Raw genomic sequence first — 27,380 nt, 5'->3', positions numbered from 1 at the left:
ATGATTAGTTAATCAGCTTGAAGGTACTCAGAACGTTAATGCTGCTTGAAGGTACTCTGTACATGTGGGAACCATCAAACATGGAAAGTTTTGCCTAGACAAATATCAAAAGAAATGCATTTCATTCACTTTTATATATATATTAATTTAAAGCCCATCCAATCCCTTGAAACTTGAAAGTAAGAAGTTTAGGCCTCAAGGACTTCTGACCAAGTACAATCTGTAAAGAAAATTCATAAGCCAACTCCATGTTTATTGATTAGTTATGTTTCAACACCACAGCCTCAAACAAACCATCATCTTTGAATTGTGAATTCCCAGCGAGGGGCTAAACTCTTAGTCTTCATCTTGAAGAGACGTGAACAGAAACCATAATATGGACATATAAATCAAGTAATGATATCGTATATATTCAGGGATGTGAAGGCGTGGAGAAACAAATTGAATAAACTTCCTTAGAAAAAATAAAAATAAAATAAGCATAATTAAGTGGAGGAGAAAAATAAGTGGATAACAATCATTACTAACCTCATAACTTTGATCCTTCTCCTCCCCGGGTGTAGAGAGACTCGGAAAAATAAGCGTCATCACTTATGCCGATGTCAAGTTGACCAATAGATGGTCCAATTTCCATTCTCTTGCCATTCCACTATAGACAATAGATGGTGCCAAGGTACAAACCGAATCAAGTATTGAGCGAGAGAACCGGTGTAGCTTCTGCTTGCTCTTTATCTCTTCATCCATTAATCTCTGCCAGCTAACAATTGAAGGACCAATTTTAGAAAACTTGGGATAACCCTATAATTAACCGGAGAAGTGGAAGCATCTCAGTTTGATGATAAAAAAGAAGCACCACAGTGGAGATGTGAGAGAGGCTGCTGTGAGAAGGTTTAATCGTGCAACCATCTCAATTGTTTCATTTTTCAGAGTTTTCGGGTTATTTGTGGTTACTGAACCGTATAATTTCTTTTTTCTCTCCTTATTTCCTTTTTTTTTCTCTCTTTACTCCTGATTTCTCGTGAGTAAATAGGGTACTTAAAATTAGCCGACGTGGACACCCTCACAGCACTCCAAAAGGGACTGCTATTATATATATATAAAGATATCAGGATATGGATATTTATCGATATTCAATTTCTAGATATGTATCGTGGATATATCCCCCTCTTTAGGGATATTTGATATTGTTTCACATGCAAATATCGTGAGTATATCCAAAATATCGACAAATATCATGAATATTATGGATATTTTTTGATATATCATGATACATTATTTATATTTATTTGAAATATAATGGTAAATATTAAATAAAACTGTTATATACACAAAATATCGCCAAATATTGCAAAATATCCCCAAATATCACAAATATCATAAATATCATCAAAATATCAATGATATTTGCAGTCGTATATATCTCTGAATATATCGTGATATTTATATATCTTTCTCTGAAATCTGGATAGATATCCCCAAATATCGCGATATATCGGGATATTTTGTACTATGACTAGCACAACATAAAAGAAAATGCTTTCAATGGGACCATGCGGAGTAATCTACTAAGAACGATACACACACCCATCTGATGCAGTAACCTAAATATATATACAAACATGTGCACATTTGTGCATCGTTTAAACATGTATATTAGTGTATATATAATTATTTACTAGTGAACACTGAACACTGCTTGGTGCAAATAAGACAGCCGCTAAGATTTTGAGAATGAGTGTCCGTTAGTGGGGCCTTGTAGCACCTTGCCACGATGGGTTACAAGTGATGTAAGTATGTAACTGTCTTGTTTTGCAAACTTTGTAAAACATTATATTGAATTTGTATTGATCACCAAAAGACTTTGAGATTGTAATGCCTATGTGCAAAAACAGGGCAGAGACATGTTTATATGTGACTGAAAATACAAACCTTATGTAGTGGATGAGCAAACAATTTCTTCTCAAGTTCTTCAATTTGATTAACTAAAAGAATGTGCCTTAAATGTGTTAAATGTACAAACAGGGCAATTCCATAACTGAAACAATGTGCACTAAGGATGCTTAGCGCAGGTTGGGATAGATCCACCGACCAACCATACTAAACCTATACTTAGTTGATTTGGATCATTAAGGTGGATCTGACTTAAAATTAGGATTTTATCCCAAATGAGATTCAACTCGGGTTTGGAAAACTAGATAATTCCATCTAATGCACATTGAATGTGTAAAACTGTTATTGATGGATCTTTATGATCAATTACACTTTGGTTGGGCATGGGTATAGGAGTCATGAAAGGAGTCTGGACAATTGTGTCTGATTCAGAGGTATATGCTGAATCAATCCCAATTGAAAACACTAATGTCTCGTTAGGTACTACATGTAGACAAAAGATTGATCCACAGATGTCAAGCATGCATAGCATCTTCATTATATCTTTACCAGAAAAAAGAAACAGAGATACAAATGAAACCCAAAAACAAAAGGTGGGGCAATCTTACCGTTTCTGTAGCAAACAGGGCCTTTATGAGGCCCTCCTGGAAGAGAAGCTCCACTAATTCTTTATCGGTAGAAGGCCAGAATGCTCAACATTAACTCAATAGCAGGTAAGTTTCTGTCCTCTTCAATTAAACATAGAATTGCTTTAGAAAACCTGTTCTACAACGTCCTTTTCTTTGTCGGTATTAAAATCCAGCTAGGACATAAACAGTGCATGTTGCTCACATTCTCTTCTGCTGAAGCTGAAAATGATGACTAGTTGAAATATGAAATTACAACATATATGTACCATATATTTGTGAGAGGAAACTGGACTAGCCAACGACATTAAAAAAAACTTGAAATATTGGTCTAGTTGACAGGTAAAGATTACGTAGAAAGTATATTTTGTCTCCAAAGAAAGGGAAAGAAAAAGGCAGGCAAAGAGCACCCAAGAGAAACTGCCACACATGAGACCCATGACTGGAAAACCTTAATGGAGGAGATAACCAACAAGTGATTCGAAGTTATTCAAAAAAAAAACATATATAAAAGAAATATATAAAATATTTTTTTTTTAAATGTAAAGTGTCTACGACAAGTCGATATTCTACAAATCATACCCTTAAAATTGAAGAAAATGCCCCCATTCCTTGTAAGCTTAAACTTTTTTCTTGGTTTCTGTTACTGGGAGACCGGGTAAACTGGAAGAGTCTTGAGTGCGTAACTGGGAGAGAGGGGCATATGATATAGCTTATTATGCAATACTTCATATATCTTCCTTAAATGCCGTATTGTGATTCGACCATGGTACAGTTCACTCCTAACAAGATGATTTCCTACAGGGTGATTTACTTGCACAGCTAGGGTGGTTGTATGGCAAATTTACTACATCCCGTGGGTTAGTTTAACACTTTTTTTTTGGAAGGCTCACAATGGACAGACAAGATCTGTATGTCAGCAAGGCCTCTGTGTAATTTTGATACCCTAATGATGAACGTGCGGATACTTAGATAGATGTTTCAGGAATTTTATGTTTTAGAGTAGTGCACTTACGAGTAGAATACTAGATATGGTACTAGAGATCCTCCCTCCCTATTTGGAGACAGCAAAAATTAATAAAAATAATCATGTGTTCCCATTCATATAAGCATGTAGCAACACAGTCACAGTCATCCACTACCTCTGTGGAAAGGTGTAAACCTAGTTGGGATGTCTTGGGTCACGTAAATGCTGTCTCCCTTCCCATACGGTAAACAGTTCTCATTTTCGATAAAAAAGTTATATTCTTTAAATTGTACAAAACTCACACATTTGAAAGCGAATCTTCAGTTTGGGACATCTAAATTGTCAATAATACTATTAGGCTCCATATGTAACATGAGTTTATAGAAGAAAACAAAACACTCCTTTTAAGCTTAGTTGCTCCAAAGGATCCTTGACATAAATCAGCTTGGTTGCTCCTAAGCGCTTCAAAGAAAACACTTGCTTAAACACCTATCCACCACACATATTACAATCTCACCTCACCTCTTTCTAATGTAGTATAATACAAAACAACATTCAGATCCTGCAGTGAACTTTACTCCAACTTATGAGTTCCTCTAGCTATTATCCCAAAGTGCTAAAGTGAATATGCCCGCACTCGAGAAACAAATCCAACCAAACCTGGAACCATTCGTTCAATCTCTGAATCTTACCTTCTTTGCAAGTAACGGGTTACTGGAGGTCATCAACTAAGACATTTGAAATTCCTGCTATCCTATTGTACCAATCTAGGGAAACTCCAAACTTTTTTTTCCTAACTCGTATCTATCAGAAGAAGCGAATACAGGGATGAATGCACCCCCACATCCAAGCATTTTTAAAAAAAAATAATGTCACAAGCCTGTGTAACAGGATTTTGAAGTTGTCGTCTCCTTGTAATCTAAACCTCAAAAGACGTTTATTATGAGTTTTTACTCGAGGAACTACGCTATGTCATGAAAGTTTCACACATGCAACATATACTTAACCAAGGTACTGAGTTACATAAAGAGGGTGTTTGGCAACACTAGAAAAAGTAGCGTTTAAACTAAATTAAGTCATTAAGTAGAAAAGTATGAATAGATAAAATGTCTTTATTGCTACAACATAGCAAGAAAAACAGACGACAAAAATATTTGCTTTTTGCTTCCGGAAAATCGACTTCAATCTAAAATTATCAGATACATCTCAACTTTTTCTCCCAGTGCAGAGTGCAGAGTTTAGTCTAAGATTATGGTAAGACAGTGCAGAGTTTATTCCCGCCAGACGAAGATTTTTTTTTTTTGTGTAATAACCCCTCCCAATTGTTATCTCTATCACTAACCATAATCTCCAAAAATCCTATGAAGGAAAGATCTCTTCTTTTCCACATCTTCTCCTAACCTTCTTTATATAAGGAACACCTCAGATTCTCTGCCAAGAAAAAATAATTATCAAGGCATTAGACTTTTTTTTTTTCTTTATTCCCTTTGATTTTCTCATTTTATTTTTCCAATATTTTGTGCGATGATTCAGCTTCACTTCTTTACCGTGTAATGTTGTCCATATAAATTGAAGGTAAACAAGTTTAGAACAGGGGCGATTTGTTAACATGGTGGTTATTCTGTGATTTTATAGAATTACAAATTACAAGATGTAAGCTTTATGCCTCTTAGCCATTAACATGACTAGATTTGGTTGAATCTATATGAACATATGATATTGGTGATCGATTTAGGTCTCTTGAGTGATTGAGGCAGCATACATCTTTTATACTTTTAATCTTTATTGGGGGTTTGCCAGACTAACTCCTTAAATTTATAACTTTCAAGTAACCATGTTGTCAAACTTAATTTTTGCATTTTCACTTATGTTTTAAGTAGAAGCCAAACACCCTCAAAGTGTAAGACAGGATGGAGTTAAAAAACTAGGGCCACAAGTAGGGTAATATGAAGATTATTATAAAATTGAGGCAAAAATGAAAATGGAATCTTATATATCCACAACAAGATACAATCCTGCTCCGCCCACAGGAAACACATGACGATCACGATGTCCATTTTGTTTTTTTGCTTAATCTCAAAATAAATAAAAATAAAATAACGGGATTTATTAAAGTCGAATGAAGGAAGGTGAGAATGTGAGATTGCCTGGCTAATAATAAGAGTATGGACCCAAGCCCAAAAGTCTAATAATTCTGACACAAATTTAGGCCCAAAACACATAAATTGACCAATTTCGGTTTTAGGACACAGACCATTCAGTGACCCGTCTATGTTTAGTATTTGTATAGGTGCATTGCCTAGCTTATGTTTTAAGTCAAACTATTGTTTATATGGTGTAACTGTTGATGACTTGGGTGTACTCTTGGATTTTTAAAAAAAAATGTGTTACTCATGAATGTGTGGGCAAGTAAATTCACAATGTGAGGTGACCTAATAAATGGCTGGGGTATTGTATTTAAAATTTTAAATACACAACATGACAATACTGCATATTGGAGTGTAAACAAAATAAAAAACATAAGAAGATACATAATAGATAGTATTCAACGGAAAAAATTGTATTCAAAATAAGGTAGAGTACAATAAGAGATGATATTCTAAGCACATAAATGAAGCTTTACATATGAAGAATAACATGGTTTCCAGAAAAGAGATTAGACTTGTATAGAACCTATTTTTTTTAGCAAGTTAGTTTAATAGAAATTGGAAATTCCGAAATACACTCGAACTCTTTAAAGAGGCTATGTGTTCAAAAGAGAAATTGGACTTGTACATAACATATTTTTTAGCAAGTTCAAGAAGCTATTTGTGAAACCTATGGAAAGTGGAAATTCCTAAATACACTCAAACTCTCTTTCATATTAAAGTGTCACATAGGAGAGAGAAAAATTAGAGGTCTTTACTTTAGTATATAGATAGTAGATATGAAAAAAAACATTTATCTTCTTCTCCATCTAACAAAAAAAAAAAAAAAAAAAACTCTAACTAAAAACTTGTAAATTTTTTTAAGATCTAATTGTTTCTATCTTTGAACTAGTTGATTTGTGTGTTGTGATTAATGATTTAAGTTATAAGAAAATATCTTATTCTCTCGTGACAAACGCTCTTCTCACTTTGCAATATACTTTTTCACATTTCAATTCTAGATTATTGATAATTGAAGAATAATTGAGTCGATTTCGGCACCGGTTAAAAAAAAAAAAAAAAAAAAAGTTTGTGTAAATAATATGATTTAAAAGAGAAAAAAAACTCGTGAGTAAGAAATAATGAAATATTTTTACTTATCTTAAAGTCGAATGAAGACGACTGCAATAACAACAATTTTGAAGGAAGGTGAGATTGAGAAATGTTGATTCGTGCAGCAGCATTGAACCACCACCGTCCCCTTCTACTTCTTCACACAACCATAACTAGCTACCTCAAATTATAATTGCTTCACCTCTGCATTACCTTCCTCTTCTTACAAATTTAATAAAACCCCAATTTCTTTATCCACTTCTTTCTCCCCTCTTCTCCAATGTAGTTCTCCTTCTTCTCCTTCTCCTTCTCCTTCTCAAACCAGAGAAAAACATCCCAAATCTTTCTTCATTTTTGTTTAAATATAAACTTAAGAGTGAAATGTAAAGTCGATGAGCATGAACCAGTGGAAGAAGAGGAAACAAACTTGGAGCAAAAGGACATTCCGCCTCTTTTATTCACACTATGTTTGCAGGTGAAAAATTAATCTTAAATTTCATAAAATTAAATTAATTGGTTCGAATTAATAATTAGTTTATTTTTGTTTTAAATGTTCTCAAGACAGTTGTCATGGCTAAAAGCGTTTTTGAAATAATTAAAAATATATGTGGGCTAAAGGCATTGTGGTGGACAGATCTGTGTAAGGTAACATCTATTTTCCTCATGCGGATAAAAAAAAATTGTGAGGTTTACTTCGCTTTATGGAATTGCTTGGCTTTATGAAATGAAGAATCCAGGACTTTTGGTTTACTTGAGATTAATTAGTCATGTAGTTTGTAAGTTGGGTTGCCTATAACTACCAAATCTCTTTTTACTATGACTACTAAGTCCCATCGATCTTCAATCTTTAAAGAGTGATGTGTCAAATTCATTTATGTCCTTGGAAAATAGGTGTCACATTGTCACATGACATTATTCAGTGTCGCCTCTGACATTTTGGTGACCTAAAACAAGACAATAGAATGTGGCCGTATATGCGTTAATGTTATCAATTTTTTTTTTTACTTGTGTCATTCAATATAATCTAAGAGCGAGTGACGTGATTTTGTTATTTAACAAAGGATTTTTATTTGTTTTTTAGATATAGATAAAAGTTTGTGTTTTTTAATTGTGAGTTGGTTTAGTGTTTTTTGTTTTTTTTAATTGTTCGTAACGAGTGGGATAAGTATTGCCAAAGAGTTTAATAAGGTTGAGGATTGAGAGATTAATTGAAATTATGTGTTTATTTTTCTCTTAAATATGGTTTTTTTTTTGTCCTAATAAGTGGGCCCAACTAACTAAACTCTTTATTAGAACTATTTTTTGTTTTGGTTTGGTGGCCCAAAACAATCGCTTGGGTCGCTTTGCCTAGGGCTGACACCTATGCTATCAATATCGGATTAATCGGCCAATTAATCGCCGATTAATCGCGTATCGCTCGTAAACCGATTAGTTTTTACCGATTTTTTTACTTTTTCTCACCGAACCGATTTAATTACTGAATTGACCGATTAATTGGCCGAGATGACCGATTTCTCCCTAAACCGAGAAAAAAATTATTGAAAATATCGGTTTCCTATCCAAAAAAATACGTAAAATTAACGAATTAGATTCTTAAACTGTATTAATAATAATAGAATCCAATCAATACACAAAGCTAAGAGTTTACTTATTTTCCCCTCCTTAACGAAAGTTAAATATACAAATTATTGTATTATCTCTCTAATAAATATTATCGCTTCTCAATCATTTTATTCCTTTAAATATTTAACGTAATTTTTGTGTTTGACATATCTGTAGTACTCCAAAATTGAGCTAGCTAGATGTGATTATGAGAATTTGATATTTTTTGTTGTATCTCAAATCACTGTTTAGAAATATTTGGTATGATTATATTAATATATATTTTGAAAACATCAAATATATACATCCGATATAACCGATTAATCGCATATCGCTCCTCGACCGATTAGTTTCGAAAACCGATTTTAACTGCTTAGGCTGGCACTGGCACTGACATTATTGTATATATGCAGCCCTCGTGTGTGGCATGGTATGACCACTTGCAAAATGGTTTTTCCATAGACCATAACTATATAGCATTGATTTTATTTGATTGGATCATCTTATATAGTATGCTAGTTAGTAACTGAATTGAAAAAGATGAGGACTAGCACTACAACAATAAAAGGGTTGCTAATGGGCTTTGTATTGGGCGGGTGTTAATGTTTGGAATTGGAACTAATGGGCGGGCCTATTTTTAACACTAAAAACTAAAAAGTGAAACCTGAAAGACTTTCTTTTTCGGGCTTTTGATTCTATTTGGATTAATTTCTTATTTTTTTTACAGGTTGATTAGAAGTTGTAATTACTACTTGAAGCTTTAATTTTCCAGGTTGGTTATTCTTTTACATCAATAATTTGTAATTCTTTTAAGCATTCATTTGATTTCACAATTTATAATCCTTCACTCTTTATTAAATTGCCCTATAACTGTTAGATTTTGGTATTTAATCTCTTCTCAACTTGGTTCAATCTCTTTTATTAGCTCTATAATTATTGAATTTTGAATGTGTTTCTTTAGGTAGTATTTTTATTTTTATTTTTTTCTTTGCACTGAGTCTACATTTTGAATTCTATTGCATCCTCAAATATTTGATCTTTTTTTCCTTGCACTGAAGCCACATGATCCAGGGGCTATTTTTTTTACGAAATGGTGAAGTTCTACAGAGGAGGAGCTCCGCCGAATCATGGACCTGAAAGATAACATTCGGAACATGAGTGTTATCGCTCATGTTGATCATGGAAAATCTACTCTTACCGATTCTCTGGTATCATTACTCAGAAAACTGCTGGTGATGTTAGAATGACAGATACCCGTGCAGATGAAGCAGAGCGTGGTATTACAATTAAGTCTACTGGAATTTCTCTCTAATATGAGATGTTTGATGAATCTCTCAGTGCTTTCAATGGTGCAAGAGTTGGAAATGAATACCTCATTAACCTAATTGATTCGCCTAGGCATGTCGACTTTTCATCTGAGATAACAACTGCCCTCCGTATCACTGATGGTGCCCTTGTTATAGTTGACTGTATTGAGGGTGTTTGTGTGCAAACTGAAACCGTCCTCCGACAAGCTCTTGGAGAAAGGATTAGGCCTGTATTGACAGTAAACAAGATGGATCGTTGCTTTCTCGAGCTTCAGGTTGATGGAGAGGAGGCATACCAGACATTCCAGAGGGTCATAGAGAATGCCAATGTTATTATGGCCACTTATGAAGATCCTCTCCTCGATGATGTCATGGTTTATCCAGAAAAAGGGAATGTTGCCTTCTCTGCTGGTCTGCATGGTTGGGCATTTACCCTCACCAACTTTGCAAAGATGTATGCATCTAAGTTTGGTGTTGACGAATCAAAGATGATGGAAAGGCTCGGGGCGAGAACTTTTTGACCCGGCTACCAAGAAGTGGACTACCAAGAACACCTTTGGTTCTCCTACCGCAAGAGAGGGTTCGTTCGGTTACCGCTCTTAACCGATCAAGCAGATTATTAATACCTGTATGAATGACCGGAAGGACAAGCCGTGGCCCATGTTGACGGCTTGGTGTAACCATGAAGTCGGGACGAAGGAGTTGCTTGGCAAGGCTTTGATGAAGCGTGTTATGCAGACTGGCTCCCGCCAAAGATCGCTTTGTTGGAAATGATGATACATCACCTCCCTCTCCTTCAAAGGCCCAGAGGTACCATGTTGAAAATTTGTGCGAGGGCCCTCTTGATGACAAGTATCTTTGAAGCAATCGAGAACTGTGATCCTGAAGGACCTCTTATGCTCTACGTGTCAAAGATGATTCACGATCCGACAAGGGCGAGGTTCTTTCGCGTTTGGGCGTGTGTTTTTTGGAAAGGTCTCAACCGGTTCGAAGTGAGGATTATGGGTCCTAACTACGCCCCGGCCGGAAGAAGGACTTGTACACAAAGAGTGTCCCGAGAACAATTATTTAGATGGGGAAGAAGCAGGAATCAGTTGAGGATGTGCCTTGCAAGAATATCTGATACCGGTTGGATTGGATCGAGTTCATTACTAAGAATGCTACATTGACAAATGAGAAGGAAGTTGAGGCGCATCCAATCCGTGCTATGAAGTTTTTCCATTTCACTTGTTGTTCGTGTTCTTTGTGCAATGCAAGGTTGCCTCGGACTGCCGAAGCTTGTTGAAGGTCTTAAACGTCTAGCCAAGTCAAACCCTATGGTTGTGTGTACAATTGAAGAGTCCGGGAGCACATTATAGCTGGGTGCAGGAGAGCTTCATCTTGAGATTTGTTTGAAAGACTTGGTTGACGATTTCATGGGTGGGGCTGAAATCATTAAATCGACCCAGTAGTTTCCTTCCGTGAGACCGTGGCTTGAGAAGTGCATGCCTTTGTGATGAGCAAGTCCCCAAATAAGCACAACCGTTTGTATATGGAAGCCCGCCCGTTGGAGATGGTCTTCTTTGAGGCTATTGATGATGGACGTATTGGTCCAAGGGATGATCCTAAAGTTCACTCAAAGATCTTGTCCGAAGAGTTTGGTGGGACAAGGATCTTGCAAAGAAGATCCGGTGTTTTGGTCCCGAGACCACCGGTCCTAATATGGTTGTTGACATGTGTAAGGGAGTTCAAGACTTGAATGAAATTAAGGACTCGGTTGTGGTTGGTTTCAGTGGGCTTCCAAGGAAGGTGCATTAGCTGAGGAGAACATGAGGGGTATTTGCTTTGAGGCATGTGATGTTGTGCTCCATGCTGATGCCATTCACGAGAGGTGGTGGTCAGGTCATTCCAACCGCAAGGAGAGTCATCTATGCTTCACAGACTCGCCAAGCCAAGGCTGTTGGAGCCTGTTTACATGGTCGAGATCCGTGCCCCAGAGCAGGCACTTGGTGGCATTTATGGTGTTTTGAATCAGAAATGTGGGCATGTCTTTGAGGAGATGCAGAGGGCCGTACTCCATTATATAACATCAAAAGCATTACCGCATTGATCATTCATCATTTGGGTTCTCTGGACAACTCGAGTGCAACATCTGGACAGCCTTCCCACAGTGTGTGTTTGATCACTGGGACATGATGTCCTTAGATCCTTTGGAGGCTGGGTCGCAAGTAGCAACCCTTGTGCCTGAGATTCGTAGGAGGAAGGGCTTGAAGGAGCAAATGACACCTCTCTCCGAATTTGAGGACAAGTTATAAGGTGTTAATTATCAAGTTGGGGTTTTCCCATCGTAGTTTTTGCTGTCGTGTGATATGCTCTTATTATGAATTTGACACTCTGTTGACTGCTCTACACACTTATGTTTCCGACTTTCATGTTTTAAGGTTTACTCGTGGTTATTTGGATTCGGTTATATATACAAGAAAATAAAAGAAAATAATATATATATATATATATATATATATACTAGTTTTGAACCCGGCCCTACTTAACGGGTGCCGTTATATTAAATTATTCTAAAACAGAGCTATGAGATATGAATATAATATTGATTACTTATCCAAATTTCTTACAAAGGGAAAACCCCATTACCCTTGATTAAACCCTTTGACATTTTTTTTGTTGCTTCATAATGAATGCATCGAGTGTCCAATTTTTCGTTCAATGCAATTGCATCGAGTTTCTCATTTTCCGTTGATTATTTTTTGAGGTTAGAGTTACCAACCAAACTGGAGAGTTGAAGAACCGTCCATGTTAAAAATTTAGTATAGCTATATTGCACTAAAACAAAATCTTATTGTTCTCATTTGTAAGTATTCAATAATATAATTTCAATGGATAATAGCAATACACCATTGACATAATTGAGCCTAGTCTACTTCATTGCATGTACAATGTAGTTTGTATAATTTTAATTAATTTTTAATTTAATTTAATTTTTTTTCCCTTTCTAATAAAGACCACTCCAACAACAATAGCAATGCACCTTTGACATAATTGAGCCTAGTCTATTTCACGTCTGGGTCCATAATTCAATTTCTTGCCTTAAATTTTCTTTTGAGTTAGAGTTGTCAACACCTACTTCTATGCATGACTCCATTGAACTGATTGAAGGTTCCTTCCCCATAATGAGTTTAAGCTTCATATGATATTTAAGCATGCTTGAGTCCTTCTGGTAAAATGAAAATTCAGCATTATTTTCATAACCGGATTTTTTCATAACCAGATTGATGAAATTCCACAAAGAGCCAAAGAAGCTAAACTTCTTGGAATGCTTCCTAATTTTCCTGTGCATGAGTTGCCACCTCGAGTCCTCAACACCTGTCTAAGATCCCATGGGATTCCATAACTTGTAAGAGTAATCCGGAAATCAAGTTCCATCCATAATCATCTATTATTCTTGCTAACGGCAATTTTCATTGCTAACAACAATGGACTACCCTGAGCCTTATAATTAGAAACAATACCAAAATCTTTGTTTGTAGTCCCACCATTTTGGCATTGGTTTCTTTTAGTATGTACAGTCCTACTATATTGGCATTGGGTGCTTTTATCCTCATACGCTATTTACACATTCCCGTCAACACATGCAGTTATTCACTAATACTCCACTGCACCTATATTGAGTGAAATACGCAAGTAGTATTGAAAGAAATGTTAATTGGCTAACTCTTACACATAACATTTTGATAGATTAAAAAACATTATAGACCCCGGAGTAGCAGGGCGATAGTAACATTCCTGAATCCTGATTCTTAAAATCTCATATGGTTTGCAGTTTTACAATATCATTTTCTACCAGAACTTGTTTACCTTCCACAGAATAAATAAACCTTCCAAAAGATTAGCAATAGAATAAAATGAGAGGCTGTTGTTACCGTAAATATAGAGAGGGGAAAATACATAAAAAGAAAAAAAAACTTTGTTACACTTCTTATAGACCAAATAATGATGCACAACCATCAATCAATTTCAACCTTTAACACCACCAGAATACTAATCATTGTCTAAGACAACTCTTTTTATAAAGTAGATGAATTCATATGAATAACTACATTGGAATTGAAGAGGCCAAAGAAAAAAAAAAGCTTGGCAAGAACACCAAAAGCCACATAACTGGTTTCTTCTTGCAAATGGCAATTCAAATAGATTTTCGTGGGTTGTTCATAGTTGCACATGCATTGGAAAGTTCAACTGGAATCCTTTAGCACACAAACAATAACAAATAATATTGCACTAAACAAATAATATTGGTTTAGTTAGGAGTCAATTATGTACTTAATTAAGTTCACAGAACCTAGTTATTGTGTCAAGTCCTGGTGAATATATACCAAAAGCTTGCCGATCTATGGTTAAACCACATGCATATATATGGTAGATAAGACTAATGATTCTAGATTTTAATAGAGGTCACGTAAATGAAGCCAAAACACATTATTCAGAACGTCTCACCAACTTTGAGTAATGTGAAGATTAGATATTGTTGGAAGAGTTTGAAACAAAAATTGTTACACTTCCTTAAGTGAAACCAAAAAAATTTATACTAATAATTTTTGATAATTTGTAATCCTTTTACCAATTAAGGAAGTGCATGCTTGCAAGCTTTTTTGAATAAAGTATAAGTGAGGGTGGTGAAAAGGAAACGTAATGGTACCAAGATCTTGTTTACCTGGTCAAATATGGGATACTCGACAGGCGCTTGTTAACCAAATTGATTGCAAGCTGATGTCAGTATTCCCAGACCTACAAATCCACTCTTTGAGTGTTTAACGTCTGGACACTAATAACGCCAAACAAAAACAATAACGAAAAGATTTTCTGTTAAATTCTTACATGCATCAAAATTAAATAAAGAAAAGAGCATAAAGAAATAAAACACTAATGAAATACACAGACATTGCCTCAGTCCCTCATTGAATGAGTTATGTTAAAAGATAGGTTTAAGATAACTAAGAAAGAAAAAAGTTTAAGATAACTAAGAAAAAAAAAAAGAGAGAACTAATCTTGAAGGAGTTTTAGAAAATAAGTTGCGCCGAAAATCTAAAACTCCATTTTTTTTTTTTTTTTTTTTTAAGTTGTGATCACAAATATTATGGTTAAATTGTCTAGGGGAATGGGGGAGAGAAAAAGCATATGCTGAGACAGCTAGTGTAGATTTCTTTTTTCTACAGGCCTATGGATACCAAAGTACAATATAATCCAACAGACAAATCAACTCAGGACTCAACCTCAATTCGCATAACACTCGCTCTTTAGCAATTTCCATTGAACACTCGTCCCTAAGTCCAACGTAAAGGTGCTCTTCTCCACTGTTTGATGTCATGATAATCACAATGTTAGAGAAGTCCACCGAATGCCCATTGCTTACTGTACCTTCATTAAACAATTCCATATAATAAGGTTTTCATCCTCAAAGAGTTCCCCAAGAATACTTTTAGCTAGTTCAAATTTACCATCATTTGAAAGAACTAAGATTAATTAGGATTGATTCAATTGGTCCTCCCGACTTATTTATCAATTGGTACAATAGGTGGAATTGGTGGTAGTGCAGAAAACACACATATGCCAGACAATAAATCCTCCATCTCCTAGTCATATAATTTGTTGGAAAGTAAAACTAATATATGGCATATAAAACATAATACGTAATGACAATGAACATTCAATAACCTGGACGACCTGCTTGTTGATTTTGGAGTAGGTATCAAATCGCCAGAGCGTCAATCCATTAGTCCACTTCTTTCTATGTAGGTTCAGCAGCATTTTACCCTCAAATTAATTTATTCTTCCTGAAATTATATTGATTGAGTAGTAATGCCTGTTCAACCCATGAATCAATGATCTTTCCATTTATGCCATTCACCTATTTGAAAAAATGTATATTCATAAGACCTCAAACTCGGTGAATAATCATATGTGTTTGATTATGTGTATATTAGGAGTAGATAATTCAACAAAATCATAGCACCTGCTCTGCCCCAAGAGTATCAAGCATCACATGAACAAAAACAAATACTAAAATGGTGCATATCTAATAAGCAGAGGGACTATCTAATGGACCCCAATCTTGTTTTGCGTCCTTGTAAAAAATCAGAAACTTAAATCTCTATGCAAAAACACTATAAATTAGAAACATGCTTTCACTTCTTGACATGTAAAAGAATATATAAAAACTTGCAAAGGATTCAACTATACGTAAGCCACTTGCAAGGGTTGTAATTACCCTAGTGCAACTTAGCAAACTCTTCTTTCTAGATAAACATAGTAGTATTTTTTATTTTTATTTTGATAACATAATAGTATACTGGAAACCATTCTTAATTCTTAAACAATATGACCAATGAAAATAGGGCCTAAACTTACCAATCAAGTAAAGTGAAATGGACTAAGTAAGAGCATGGAAGGACTTTTGCTTACACATTTGGAGCAATAACACCACCATCTAGTGCCAAAGATTGACGCCGTATGTGTTAACGATAGTTATTTATTTCTCCTTGTCACCCTCGTTCTTTTGAGCGCATGCACTCCATGTAGTCTCCAACTTTGGAAAGGGTATGCATTGCTTATAGATTGGTTCTGTACCAACAATGAGAAGCAGATAGATTAAATCCAAAAACATTAGCTCTTAACAAAAAATATGACAATCTTGTGGCTTATATTAAAACAAAATCCGGTTTGGACTCAAAGTTCCTGGGACCTGTGGTGGAGAAGGGAGATACCCTTATAGAGTATGAAATACTATGTACTGATGTGATCTATAAAAAAATTCTTTTTTATGGTAAAGCTTCCTCCTCTTGTTCAATAAAAGCTTGACCTAATAGATTGACTGAACACTCAAAATTGAAATTGATATATATTAAAAATTGATTGAAGGTAAGAGAAGAAAAAGAAGGAACAAACCGTGAATTTGTAGATTGAAGAACACAATTGGCGACGGTTATTTTCTCTGCTGATTTAGTTCCATTGATTATTTTATCACCGATCAACTAATCCAATACCAAGCCAATCTTAGCTTGAAATACAAAGACGTTCTTAATCAGTACCAAACACCAATATATACTGTTTCAACCATATCGCAAACATAATTTTCAAGGGGAAAAAAATGAAAATCAATTCAACTGGATTGTTTATGCAAGATGATATAATTACTAAGAAATTATACAGGAGGTTTAGATGTAAATCTCAACTCTGAAATAATCTGAAGAGTTAAGATTTTACCTTATTCCCCAATGTTCATCTATAAAATTACATTACTGACATACCCATTCCAATTATTGTAGCTTTTTATATGTAGTTCCCCAACTTGGAAATGAATCAAACTGCTTGTAGGTATAACATGATGCATTCAAATTCAAAAGAAACATTGAAAATAACTTAAGAGCTTTCAATACAATTGCTAGTGTGCCCATAGTGCAATAATCAAGTTTCAACAGTGGCATTAGTACACTTCAATTATAAAAAAAATGAACTCTTAATAATAGTTTGTAAAGGATGGGTATTAGTAAAATAAGTTTACGGCTATCACAATTATCTTGAGGGTCCCCAAAATGTTTAACTACCTACTCTAATCAATTGTACCCATACCCCATAATAGCAATCCCTATGTTCAATTCCTTCAAATGAACCTCAAGCCTTTTGTGTCTTCTTTCAAACACAACAAAACTCAAAAAGGGTAGTTCAAAGCTACAAATGCAAGAGATTGAACCTACTTCTATTTTATTAAAATATTCAATAATGGAAAGGGATAGTATGAAAGGAGACAATACCTAGAGAGCCAAAAGGGATTCATTCTTCCTGAGTAGTTCTTGAAGAACGGCAAGCATATAGAAATTTGACAATCTCCTGACTTTGGATTCAAAGACTTGCTCAACCATTCAAAACTTTGATCAAACCCTTTAGCTTCATGAAATTTGTTCGGGTTATTTTGTCAAAAATTGAAAGACTTGCTCGACCATCTTAAATGACTAAAGTGGCTTTTTGTAGTCTGTAGTTTTAGACTATACCATTGACGTGTGAAGAATCCCATAGAGTATCCCCTTTCATCATAATGCGGTGAGTAACATTAGAGTATTTGCAATTGCTCCATGCCTAGTGAGACAGCATTATCAACTATTAGCAAATAAATTTTGATACATAAAGTAATTACAATAAAATTTGTAAAATTGATTGACATATCATATACAATAAAATTTCATAGTTTCAAAGACATAATCGCAACCCATCATGCAGGTGTCACCAAGCATGATAACATAAGAGGCAAGTGATGGATTAATACTAATCCATTATTCTCCATTCTTTGTTTGTACCTCCAGTCCATGTACTTGATTTTTGTTAAGTATTCTAACGAAACTTGTATTAGTATACGTTTCTAAACCAAAGCTCTCAAAGTTCATTCTCCTCAACATCTGCTCTAGCTTAGATACTTGTCTCATGTAGGAACCAAGAAATATATGACCAGGTGGAATAAGTAGTAAAAATTGTTATACTACTATCACTTGATCAGAAATAAATTGAAGTTCACTTGAATTGGGATATGACCAAGTATGTAAAGACAATCAAACTTCTGAGCACAAAAAAAAAAAAAAATAGTTACATTTTTAATGCGATTAGAATTCGTGTAGGAAAAGAGAAAAATCTAAGAACTACTTTTAATGTTCTATCTAAGCAACTGGTTGTAACTCTACATTGTAATAACTAATAAGCAATTGGATATCTACGTGACTGTCATGACATAAATTAAAAAGCGGCATTAATATTTGCAAAGAATTAAAATTGGTTACTTACGTGACACGAAATACCCAAAAAGAATGTCCCACTCCGCAATTTGTTCTCTACTTCTTTGTTGATCAAGAAGAATGACCCATTTCTATGTTACAAAGATGGAGTTTCAATAAACCAAGTTAAAAACCTCAATAAACCAATACACGTTCAAGTTTTACGAAATTAATCCTAAAATTAAAATTGCCCCATCCTCAAATTTAAATACCACATTTAAAAAAGATGAACTATACCTAAATTATAAGTTAATGTAAATTTTGAGAGCTGGCGATGGATAAAGAGATTGCAAATTAAAAGTTCCGCGAGAGCAACCGGTTAGAAGAGATGAGATTTCTAAGGAACAAAAGGAGATAAATCAATAAATTTTACTCATATTTTGGTACAAACGGAGAAAAAACAATCAATTACAATTGAAAACAAACAATTTTCAAAATCACAACTGAAGTTGTCGGATTCTCACATATAAAAAAAAAGGAAAAGAAAAAATGTATGAACAAACTTTTGTATCTCTTGAGATAAACAATTCTTCTTCTCTTCCTATGAAAGCTCCTATCAGAAGGTCTTTAAAAATAGGGTGGTGTTTTAGAATTGCAATGGTCTTAAATTCAACTATGAGATAACGCATCCTATCCACTAATTACACACTGTAGATGAAATTAACAAAACATATCCAAATCAATAAATCCTCCAAACTCACAGAATATTATACGAAGGTAAAAACATTACTTATCGTGAATCTTCTGAGAGTGTTGCATACTCCGCTTTTAGCTTGTTAACCTGCGCGGTCAAATCCTTTAGCATTTGAACTGTATCACCGAGAATAGCTGTTTTGTCATTCTTTGGCCGATCAGGGTCTACAATGTGCACGTTAGTCTAGCATACATAAGCCTCTCATAGTTTCATAAGCGCACGGCTATCAAAAGCAAGTGACGCAGAAGATAAATAAGGATATATGGTACCTAGTGCATTCCCTAGTCTTACTCAAGAAACTGCTCATTTAGTGGGTCCCTTCTCAACTTGTCACGGTCTACCTTCAGAACTTTTCTTGCATTAACAGGATCTTTCACTTCTACTTTTCTACAGCTAAAAAATGTGGTTTCCATTAATTGTGACAATTTTTACAGTAAATCTTTTCTCTGCTATTCTATCCTTTCTACACATTAAATATTTTGGTCCTTTTACACGTGAGGAGAATCCAATATCAATCCAAAACAAATGTGAAAGACAAAGCATCTGTAAAGCGTATGGGGCATGGGTATGGGTATTGGGAAGACTTAATTTATATGCTTATCGATTCTACTAACTTTATAATGGCTTGAGTATCAAGTTTTCTTTACTTTGATTTCTCGATCAACAGTTAATTGGTTTTGGAAAATTCATCTCTTACAACTAACAATTAAAAGATGAATTCGATGGTTTTGGAAAATTAAACTGTGGGAATAAGAAGAAATATTACAACAAAAAATTAACTAAAAAAATAAAGACAGTGATAACAGTATGGAAATTGGTAAAAAGGTAAAAGAGAATAAACAAAAAACAATAAGAGGGCGCATACCTGATATGAAGAAGAAATTGAAAAGATTGGAGAGAAGAGAGACAAAATTTAGTGAGAGAATCTCTAGGGGTGTTTTTAATTTTAGTCGTTGTGTGTGTGTGTTTTTTTAGGTGAATAGGTCGTGGGTTTTTGGCGGGTCTAGGGCTTTCCAGTCTATGTTAGAGACATGTATTGCAGTTTTTCTATATGTATGAAAGTTATACATTGACCCGTATCATTTATTTATTTATTTTTTATGGAGCAGAATTTTATGAGCAAAATGTAAAAAGTAAAAGTTAAATAAGATGTTGGACCTAGTGCTTAAGAGAATGAAGAAACCTGCACCAGGAAACATCTGACAATTGTTGGTGCTGAAGAGAATGAAGAAACCTGCACCAGAAAACATCTGACAATTGCGATTGAACGTACTGTTGCAGCATAGATACAAAGTGATTGAGTTGATGCCTGATAATGAAAGCAGAGATATACATTTCATTACATAAAACAATGTAAATACAATGCAGTTTTGGCCTTCTGCTCTAATACAATCACGAATAAAAGGAGGAGCTAGATAAAAAGAGGAAAATTTGTGTCAATAAGTTTAACAATAATCATATTGGCAACCATTTCAAATATTAGATAGCATAGTAATTGAAGAAGCACCAGAATCCTAATTTAACAAAGAAGGCAATTTTCATTTAAATGTTGAAAATTGTCTTCTCTTGCTCATCAAGTTGACAGTGATGACTTTGGCTTATTAAATGAACCAAATCCTGGGGGAATATGATTATAAATGTTACTTATAAATATGAGAACTGGAAGTAGGCATAAAACAGAATGAGTTTCAACAGTAGCACACGTTATAATAATGTACAAAAAAAGTGTGAAGTTGCAGATGTAGGGACCCATTATCACATTGCTTCCATGAAAGCTATACAACAGTACAAAAATTCCCATATAGCCGGGGACCAAGTTCACATTCCCAATTACAAACTGCACCACAGTGCTTTGGTTCGGCACAAAAACTTCAAAGGTTCAATATCATAACCAATTCAAGTGGGAGAAAAAAAAAAGTAAAGAACTATCCATATCAGATAGACATATAGAAGATTTAACACAATAAAGACCAGCATAGAAACTTAGTCTACAAATATTTTCCGACCTATACAGTGCCAATTAAAACAAAGCTTCTACACCTTATGCCCATGAGTCCAGTACACAGGTTTTTTTTATTAAAAGAAAAAAAAAACGAAAGAAAGAAACCCCTACTGGGAACAACAAATGGTAGACATCACCTGCTATAGAAATATATCTTTACGCATGAAATGGAAGGAGTGAGGATATATACCAAAATATGGACCAAAAATTATACCACAATTTTTTAGAAGTCAACCAAAACATGCCTAGTACAAAATACCTTCATTGAGCTCCAGACATCCGTTAATAAGAAAATTGAAAATATCTAAATATGTCCTTAGTGCACTTGGGGTCAGAACGATATTGACTGGCAAATCCACTCTATATCCCAGAGCTATAAAGTCGAAGTCGTGAACTTGTATTGCAAAACAGCCAAAGAACCAAAGCTAAACATCATTAAGGAAAAATAGATGAAGCATTAGCATTAATACAGTTCCTCAGATAATGTAATTTCTACATAAAAAAATATTTACCAGTACCAGGACGAAGGGATTGCTAGAGCATGTTGGATTTCAAAGAGAATATGGAGGAGCAATAGCAGTGCAAAGACCCATTCGGCTTTATGAGTAGAATGTGAATGAGGGCTTGAATTACACTAAAGTAATTAGCGTGAATGGGCTCTGTTAGATGTTGTTTCTCTCTCTTTTTTTTTTCCTGCCGATTCATTGTTTTCTTTTTTTTTTCTCATGATTTCTCGTGACTATGTACTCATCAGAGAATCTCAAGGGTTATTTTTAATTTTAGTCACGGGTTTTTCTTTTTTATTTTGGGAACAGTCGTGGGTTTTTAGGGCGGGTTTCCATTCTAAGTGGGAGACATATGTCGCAGTTTTTTTCTCTATTTTTTTTTTCCGTAATCCCTCTCCTCCTCATTTCTCGTGAGTAAAATAGGGTACTTAAAATTTGCTGAGATGGACACTCTTAGAGAGCTTGAAAAGGGACTGCTATATATATATATATATATATATATATATATATATATATATATATATATATATATATATATATATATACTAGTTTTCGAACCGATCCCTACTTAGCGGGTGTCGTTATATTAAATTATTCTAAAAAATATTAGCAACTATTCATAGCTATGAGATATGGAAATTATATTAATCGCTTGTTTAAATTTCTTGCACCACTCTCTATCGAACGAAAGCACCAAATCTTGGTAAAACCCATCGATTTATTTTGGTTGTTATGTTTAATAATAGAAGTTTGATTGAAATTTTGTGAGAATGCTCATCGATTTATTTTGGTTGTTATGTTTAAAACCCATCGATTTATTTTGTGAAATTTTATGATATTGAAGCTATTTAAATAGCAAGACATTTCCAATCATAATAAAATAATTATAATAAGCACTACTTAAAATGCAAAACTATACTTGTCGAGATATTATATTCTCCCTATATATAATACAACTATGTTTCGAGGTTAGTTCAATACATTTGCATCAAGTTTCCAATTTTACGTTAATTATTCTTTGAGACTAGTTCAATGTATGTAGTTGGATCTAGTTTCCGATTTTCCATTAATTATTCTTTGAGGTTAATTCAATGAAGTTGTATCAAGTTTTTTATTTCCCGTTAATTATTATTTGAAGTTAGTTTAGTGCAGTTGTACCAAGTTTACGATTTTCCGTTAGTTATTCATTAAAATTAATTCAGTGCAGTTCCATATAGTTTTCAATGTTTCGTTAATTACTCTTTGAGATTAGTTAATTGCATTTGCATTAAGGTTCCAATTTTCCATTAATTACTCTTTGAGGTTAGTTTAATACATCTGCATCCAGTTTCTGATGTCCCGTTAATTATTTTTCGAAGTTAGTTCGCATCTAGCTTCCAATCAATTTCCGGTTATTTATGCTTTGAGGGTAGTTCGATGTAGTTACATCCGGTTTCCGATTTCTAGTTAACTATTCTTTAAGGTTATTTCAATGCATTTGCATCTAGTTTCTGATTTTCCGTTAAATATTCATCAAGGATGTTGCATCCAATTTCTGACTTCCCGGCCTGTTAGTTAATATATGATTTTAGTTTAATGCAGTTACATCCAGTTTTCGATTTTCCGTTAATTATTCTTTGAGGTTAATTCAATGCAGTTGCATCCAATTTCTGATTTTCCATTAATTATTTTTCGAGGTTAGTTTAATACATTTGCAGCAAGTTTTCGATTTCCCGTTAATTATTTTTTGAGGTTTGTTCAATGCAGTTGCATCAAATTTATGATTTCTCTTTAATTATTCATTGAGGTTAGTTCAGTGCATTTGCATATATTTTTTTATGTTTCTATATTCGTTAATTATTCTTTAGATTAGTTCATTACATTTTCATATAGTTTTCGATTTTTCATTAATAACTCTTTGAGGTTAGTTCAATACATCTGCATCTAGTTTATGATTTATGATTATTTATGGTTTGAGGTTTTAATTAGTTCGATGCAATTTCATGTAGTTTCTGATTTCCCGTCAATTATTCTATGAGGTTAGTTCAATGCAGTTGCATTTGGTTTTTGATTTCCTGTTAATTATATTTTGAGGTTAGTTCAATACATTTGCATCCAGTTTCTGATTCATCGTTAATTATTATTTGAGGTTTGTTTGATGCATTTTTGCATACCATTTCCGATTTACTGTTAAATATTTTTCAAGTATTTGCATCCAATTTCTAATTTTCCATTAGTTATTCTCTGACGTTAGTTTAATACAGTTGCATTCAGTTTCCGATTTCTAATTAATTACTTTTTGAGTTTAGTTTATTGCATTTGCATAAAATTTTTGATTTTCCGTTAATTACTCTTTGAGCTCAGTTCCATGTATTTGAATCCAGTTTTCGATTTTCTTTTAATTATCCAATGTGGTGTGTAATACCAACTTTCTACTTATCCATATGTAGTGTCCTTGCAAACATGACATAAAAATAAATTATGCTTGATTTACTATATTGGATCATCAAAGATTATCCAGTTCCCGATTTTCTGTTAATTATTTTTTAAATTATATACCTGACTCACTATGTGGGATCTTCAAAGATTATCTATGAACGGGCCCTGTCATATTAATTATTCTAAAAAATATATTCAACTATATATGCATAACTATTATATACAGATATTATATTGCTCACTCATCCAAATTTCTTATAACATGAAAACCTTACATACTCTCTATTAAAAAAAAAACTTACCATTGATAAAACCCTTCAACTTCATTTGTTGTTTAATAATAGAAGTTTGATTGAAGTTTTGTGAAATTATCTAATAAGATGAAGTCCATATTGAAGCTACTTGAATAGCAAGGTGTTCCCAATTATACGAAAAAAGATATGATAAACACTGTTTTAAATGCAAAACTATATTTATCGAAATATTCCCACAATATATAACACAACTATATTTTGAGGTTAGTTCAATGCATTTGTATCCAGTTTTTGATTTTCTGTTATTTATTTTTTGAGGTTAATTCAATGCAGTTGCATCCAGTTTCTTATTTCTTGTTAATTATTTTTTGCTGTAGTTTAATGCATTTGCATCCAATTTTCAATTTTCAATTTCCTGCTAATTATTCTTCGAGCTCAGTTCAATGCATTTGCATCCAGTTTCCGATTTCCCGTTAATCATTTTTTGAGATTAGTTTAATACATTTGCATCCGGCCAGTTTCTGATTTCTCGTTTATTATTCTATGAGGTTGTATTTGCATTTAGTTTCTGATTTCCCGTTAATTATTGTTTGAGGTTAGTTCAATGAATTTACATCCAATTTTCGATTTTATGTTAATTATTTCTTGAGGTTAGTTCAATGCATTTGCATCAATTTTTTTTTTTTTTTTAAATTAGTTCAGTGTAGTTGCATCCGGTTTATGATTTTCCGTTAATTATTGTAAAGATTAGTTTCACGCATTTGTATCATGTTTCCAATTTATAGTTATTTTTTTAGGTTAGTTCAATATAGTTGCATCCAGTTTCCGATTTTTCGGTAATTTACTCTCTGAGGGTTAGTTTAATGCATTTGCATCCAGTTTCTGATTTTCCGATAATTATTTGTTAGTGTTAGTTTGATGTATTTGCATTCAAGTTTTGATTTCCCGATAACTATTCTTTGAGGTTAGTTTAATGCAGTTGTATCAATATTCTGATTGTTCATTAATTAATTTTTAAGATTAGTTTAATGCTTGTATGTGTATCCAATTTTCGATTTTCCATTAAATATTATTTGAGGTTAGTTCGATGCATTTGCATCTAGTTTTCTGTTTCTCGTTAATTGTTCTTTGACATTAGTTTCATGCAGTATTATATATATTTGAAAATATTTGTTATTATTGGGGTTTTCCAGTTGCTATTATATATTTTGTGATATTATTTTTTGTATAATTTAATTTTCCATATGTAATTTGTTTTGGTTTGGTTTGGTATATAATTTATTTACGCCCAACGTATATTTTAACTAAATCAATAGTTATATAATTTATTTAAGCCAACGTCCGTTTTAACTGAATCTCGTTATCCCGCTAAAATTGGAAATTATAAAATTCATAAATTTAATTAGAATATGTCATAATTATTGTGGCCTGTAGTTTTTGAAATCCTTAACTATGACTAAATTTTACACCTCTCAAATTGATTCAACTTTATTTGTTAGACCCATATATATAGTGCATACAATACAATTTTATTTGTTTTTGGTGTACACTATTACTTATTTTATGATTAGTTTATTTTTTTTTTCCTTTTTTTCCAGTCATATGTGTGGTTAACAAATGCATAAAGTAAATGTTCAAGCAACTCAATTCATCATTTCCTTTATTCTTTCATAGTTTCATTATCATTTTCTAGAAAGAAAGGAAACTATTCTTTATGACGTAAGGGTTTTAGAAAAATCGTTTTTGGTTGAAAATATTGTTTTTTGCAATTTAATTTTTTTTTCCCAGTAATTAGCTATATTGTTTATGAAAAGTTGGACACTCTTCATAATTAGTAATAGAGTTTAGAAAAAACTGGAGTATCTCGATTGCTCCTAAAAATAGATTGGTGAGGGTATAACTATAATATATATCTAAAGATTTGATTTTTTTTTTTTCGTAATTAGTATTAGAGTTTAGAAAAAGTTGGAGACTCTGTGAACCCTTGAAAAAATATAGCCAAGAGGGTATAGCTATAATATATATATAAGGGTTAGTAATAGAGTTTAGAAAAAACTGGAGTCTATGTGATTGTCAATTGTTTGATTTTTCTATATTAGTCTCTTACTTTTTCGTAATTAGCCAAAGAGTTTTACAAATATTGGAGACTGTGAATGCTCAAAAAATAGAGCCAAGAGAGTAGAGCTATAATATATATCTAAGGATATATGTTTTAAGGTTTACTTGTGGTTATTTGATCTTTTATTTTCTTGCCTGTAATGTGTGTAGTGGGATACACTTGATATATTTGTAATGGGGTGTGAAAAGTTTAATCAATCCCATTATGTTTGAATGTATGGACTGAAGGAGTAGTTGAAAATGGCTACAACTTTGACAATTTGTCTTTGATTGTTTCTTTTTTCTCATCCTGAAATATGATATATATTTGGATATCTTATGGTTAACTCTACCGCAATTTGAAGGCACAAATGTTTCTTGTTGACATTGCAGAGGAAAAACGATTTCCCGCGAGGTCGGATTTAAAAGATTGTGTAGGTACTTTTTTACATTCAAAACCTTAAAAAAAAGTGCTCTTTAAACAAAAATAGACCTTGTTTTAGTATTTGTTAAAGCCAAGTCCAACCATGCTCTACCCAAGTTTCTATGAACACGCAAAGTTGCCCTTGAAATACTGCAATCTCCATTTTGAAAATTTCTAAGCTAGGATAGTCAGGTAGTGGTACCTCTCTAATACTTTCACCCCCATGTCAAATGCAATTACATACTGAATCGAAAACATGTGGTCTTGCATGGCTAATTGCTACCCAATGAAGAGAACCATTGATGAACTCCCCTAGCATATCAATGCGAACTATGTAAGGGCTGTCTAGCATTGTTCTCCATATTTCTCCCTTGGTGAGAACACATCAACTACAGAGTGATAATTATGAAGGTTGGTGGTTCGTTTCGATTCACCTCTTACGATGTCATAATCTTTAGTAATGGAACTGTAACCAATACATTCACTACGTTGCTCTGTTTATATTTAATATGTTCGTGTTCTCCAATAATGTGCAAGACTTTAG

The 27,380-nt window shown here is 33.6% G+C and overlaps 1 protein-coding gene and 1 pseudogene across 1 annotated transcript; one reads left to right on the top strand and one right to left on the bottom strand.

Moving 5' to 3' along the window:
- The first annotated feature begins 8,999 nt into the window (after positions 1–8,999).
- LOC147509308 (elongation factor 2 pseudogene) lies at positions 9,000–12,056 on the top strand (annotated as a pseudogene).
- A 2,662-nt stretch (positions 12,057–14,718) lies between these two features.
- LOC147509307 (uncharacterized) lies at positions 14,719–21,989 on the bottom strand. Its single transcript, XM_086599210.1, has 10 exons — positions 21,650–21,989; positions 19,405–21,562; positions 19,172–19,299; positions 18,452–18,533; positions 17,671–17,755; positions 17,434–17,566; positions 16,568–16,679; positions 16,085–16,243; positions 15,338–15,530; positions 14,719–15,040 (listed from the first exon to the last, which is right to left on the bottom strand). Exons 3-7 carry the CDS (start codon positions 19,198–19,200, stop codon positions 16,676–16,678), a joined length of 333 nt encoding a protein of 110 aa, XP_086455336.1. The 5' UTR covers positions 19,201–19,299; positions 19,405–21,562; positions 21,650–21,989; the 3' UTR covers positions 14,719–15,040; positions 15,338–15,530; positions 16,085–16,243; positions 16,568–16,675.
- Between the last annotated feature and the right edge of the window lie 5,391 nt (positions 21,990–27,380).

The sequence above is a fragment of the Coptis chinensis genome, chromosome 3 (genome assembly GCF_015680905.1).
Source record: "Coptis chinensis isolate HL-2020 chromosome 3, ASM1568090v1, whole genome shotgun sequence".
In the NCBI taxonomy this organism is placed as follows: domain Eukaryota; kingdom Viridiplantae; phylum Streptophyta; class Magnoliopsida; order Ranunculales; family Ranunculaceae; genus Coptis; species Coptis chinensis.
Note: the sequence above shows the minus strand (reverse complement) of the source record. Positions and strands in the feature narration are given on the sequence as shown.

Coding starts and splice junctions, on each gene's coding strand:
- LOC147509307 (XM_086599210.1), bottom strand. CDS start 19,200: ATGCAACACTCTCAGAAGATTCACGATAA. Junction 18,534..19,171: donor TCTCAGAAGATTCACGATAA/GTAATGTTTTTA, acceptor TTTGTAACATAG/AAATGGGTCATTCTTCTTGA. Junction 17,567..17,670: donor GGATTCTTCACACGTCAATG/GTATAGTCTAAA, acceptor AATTTCATGAAG/CTAAAGGGTTTGATCAAAGT.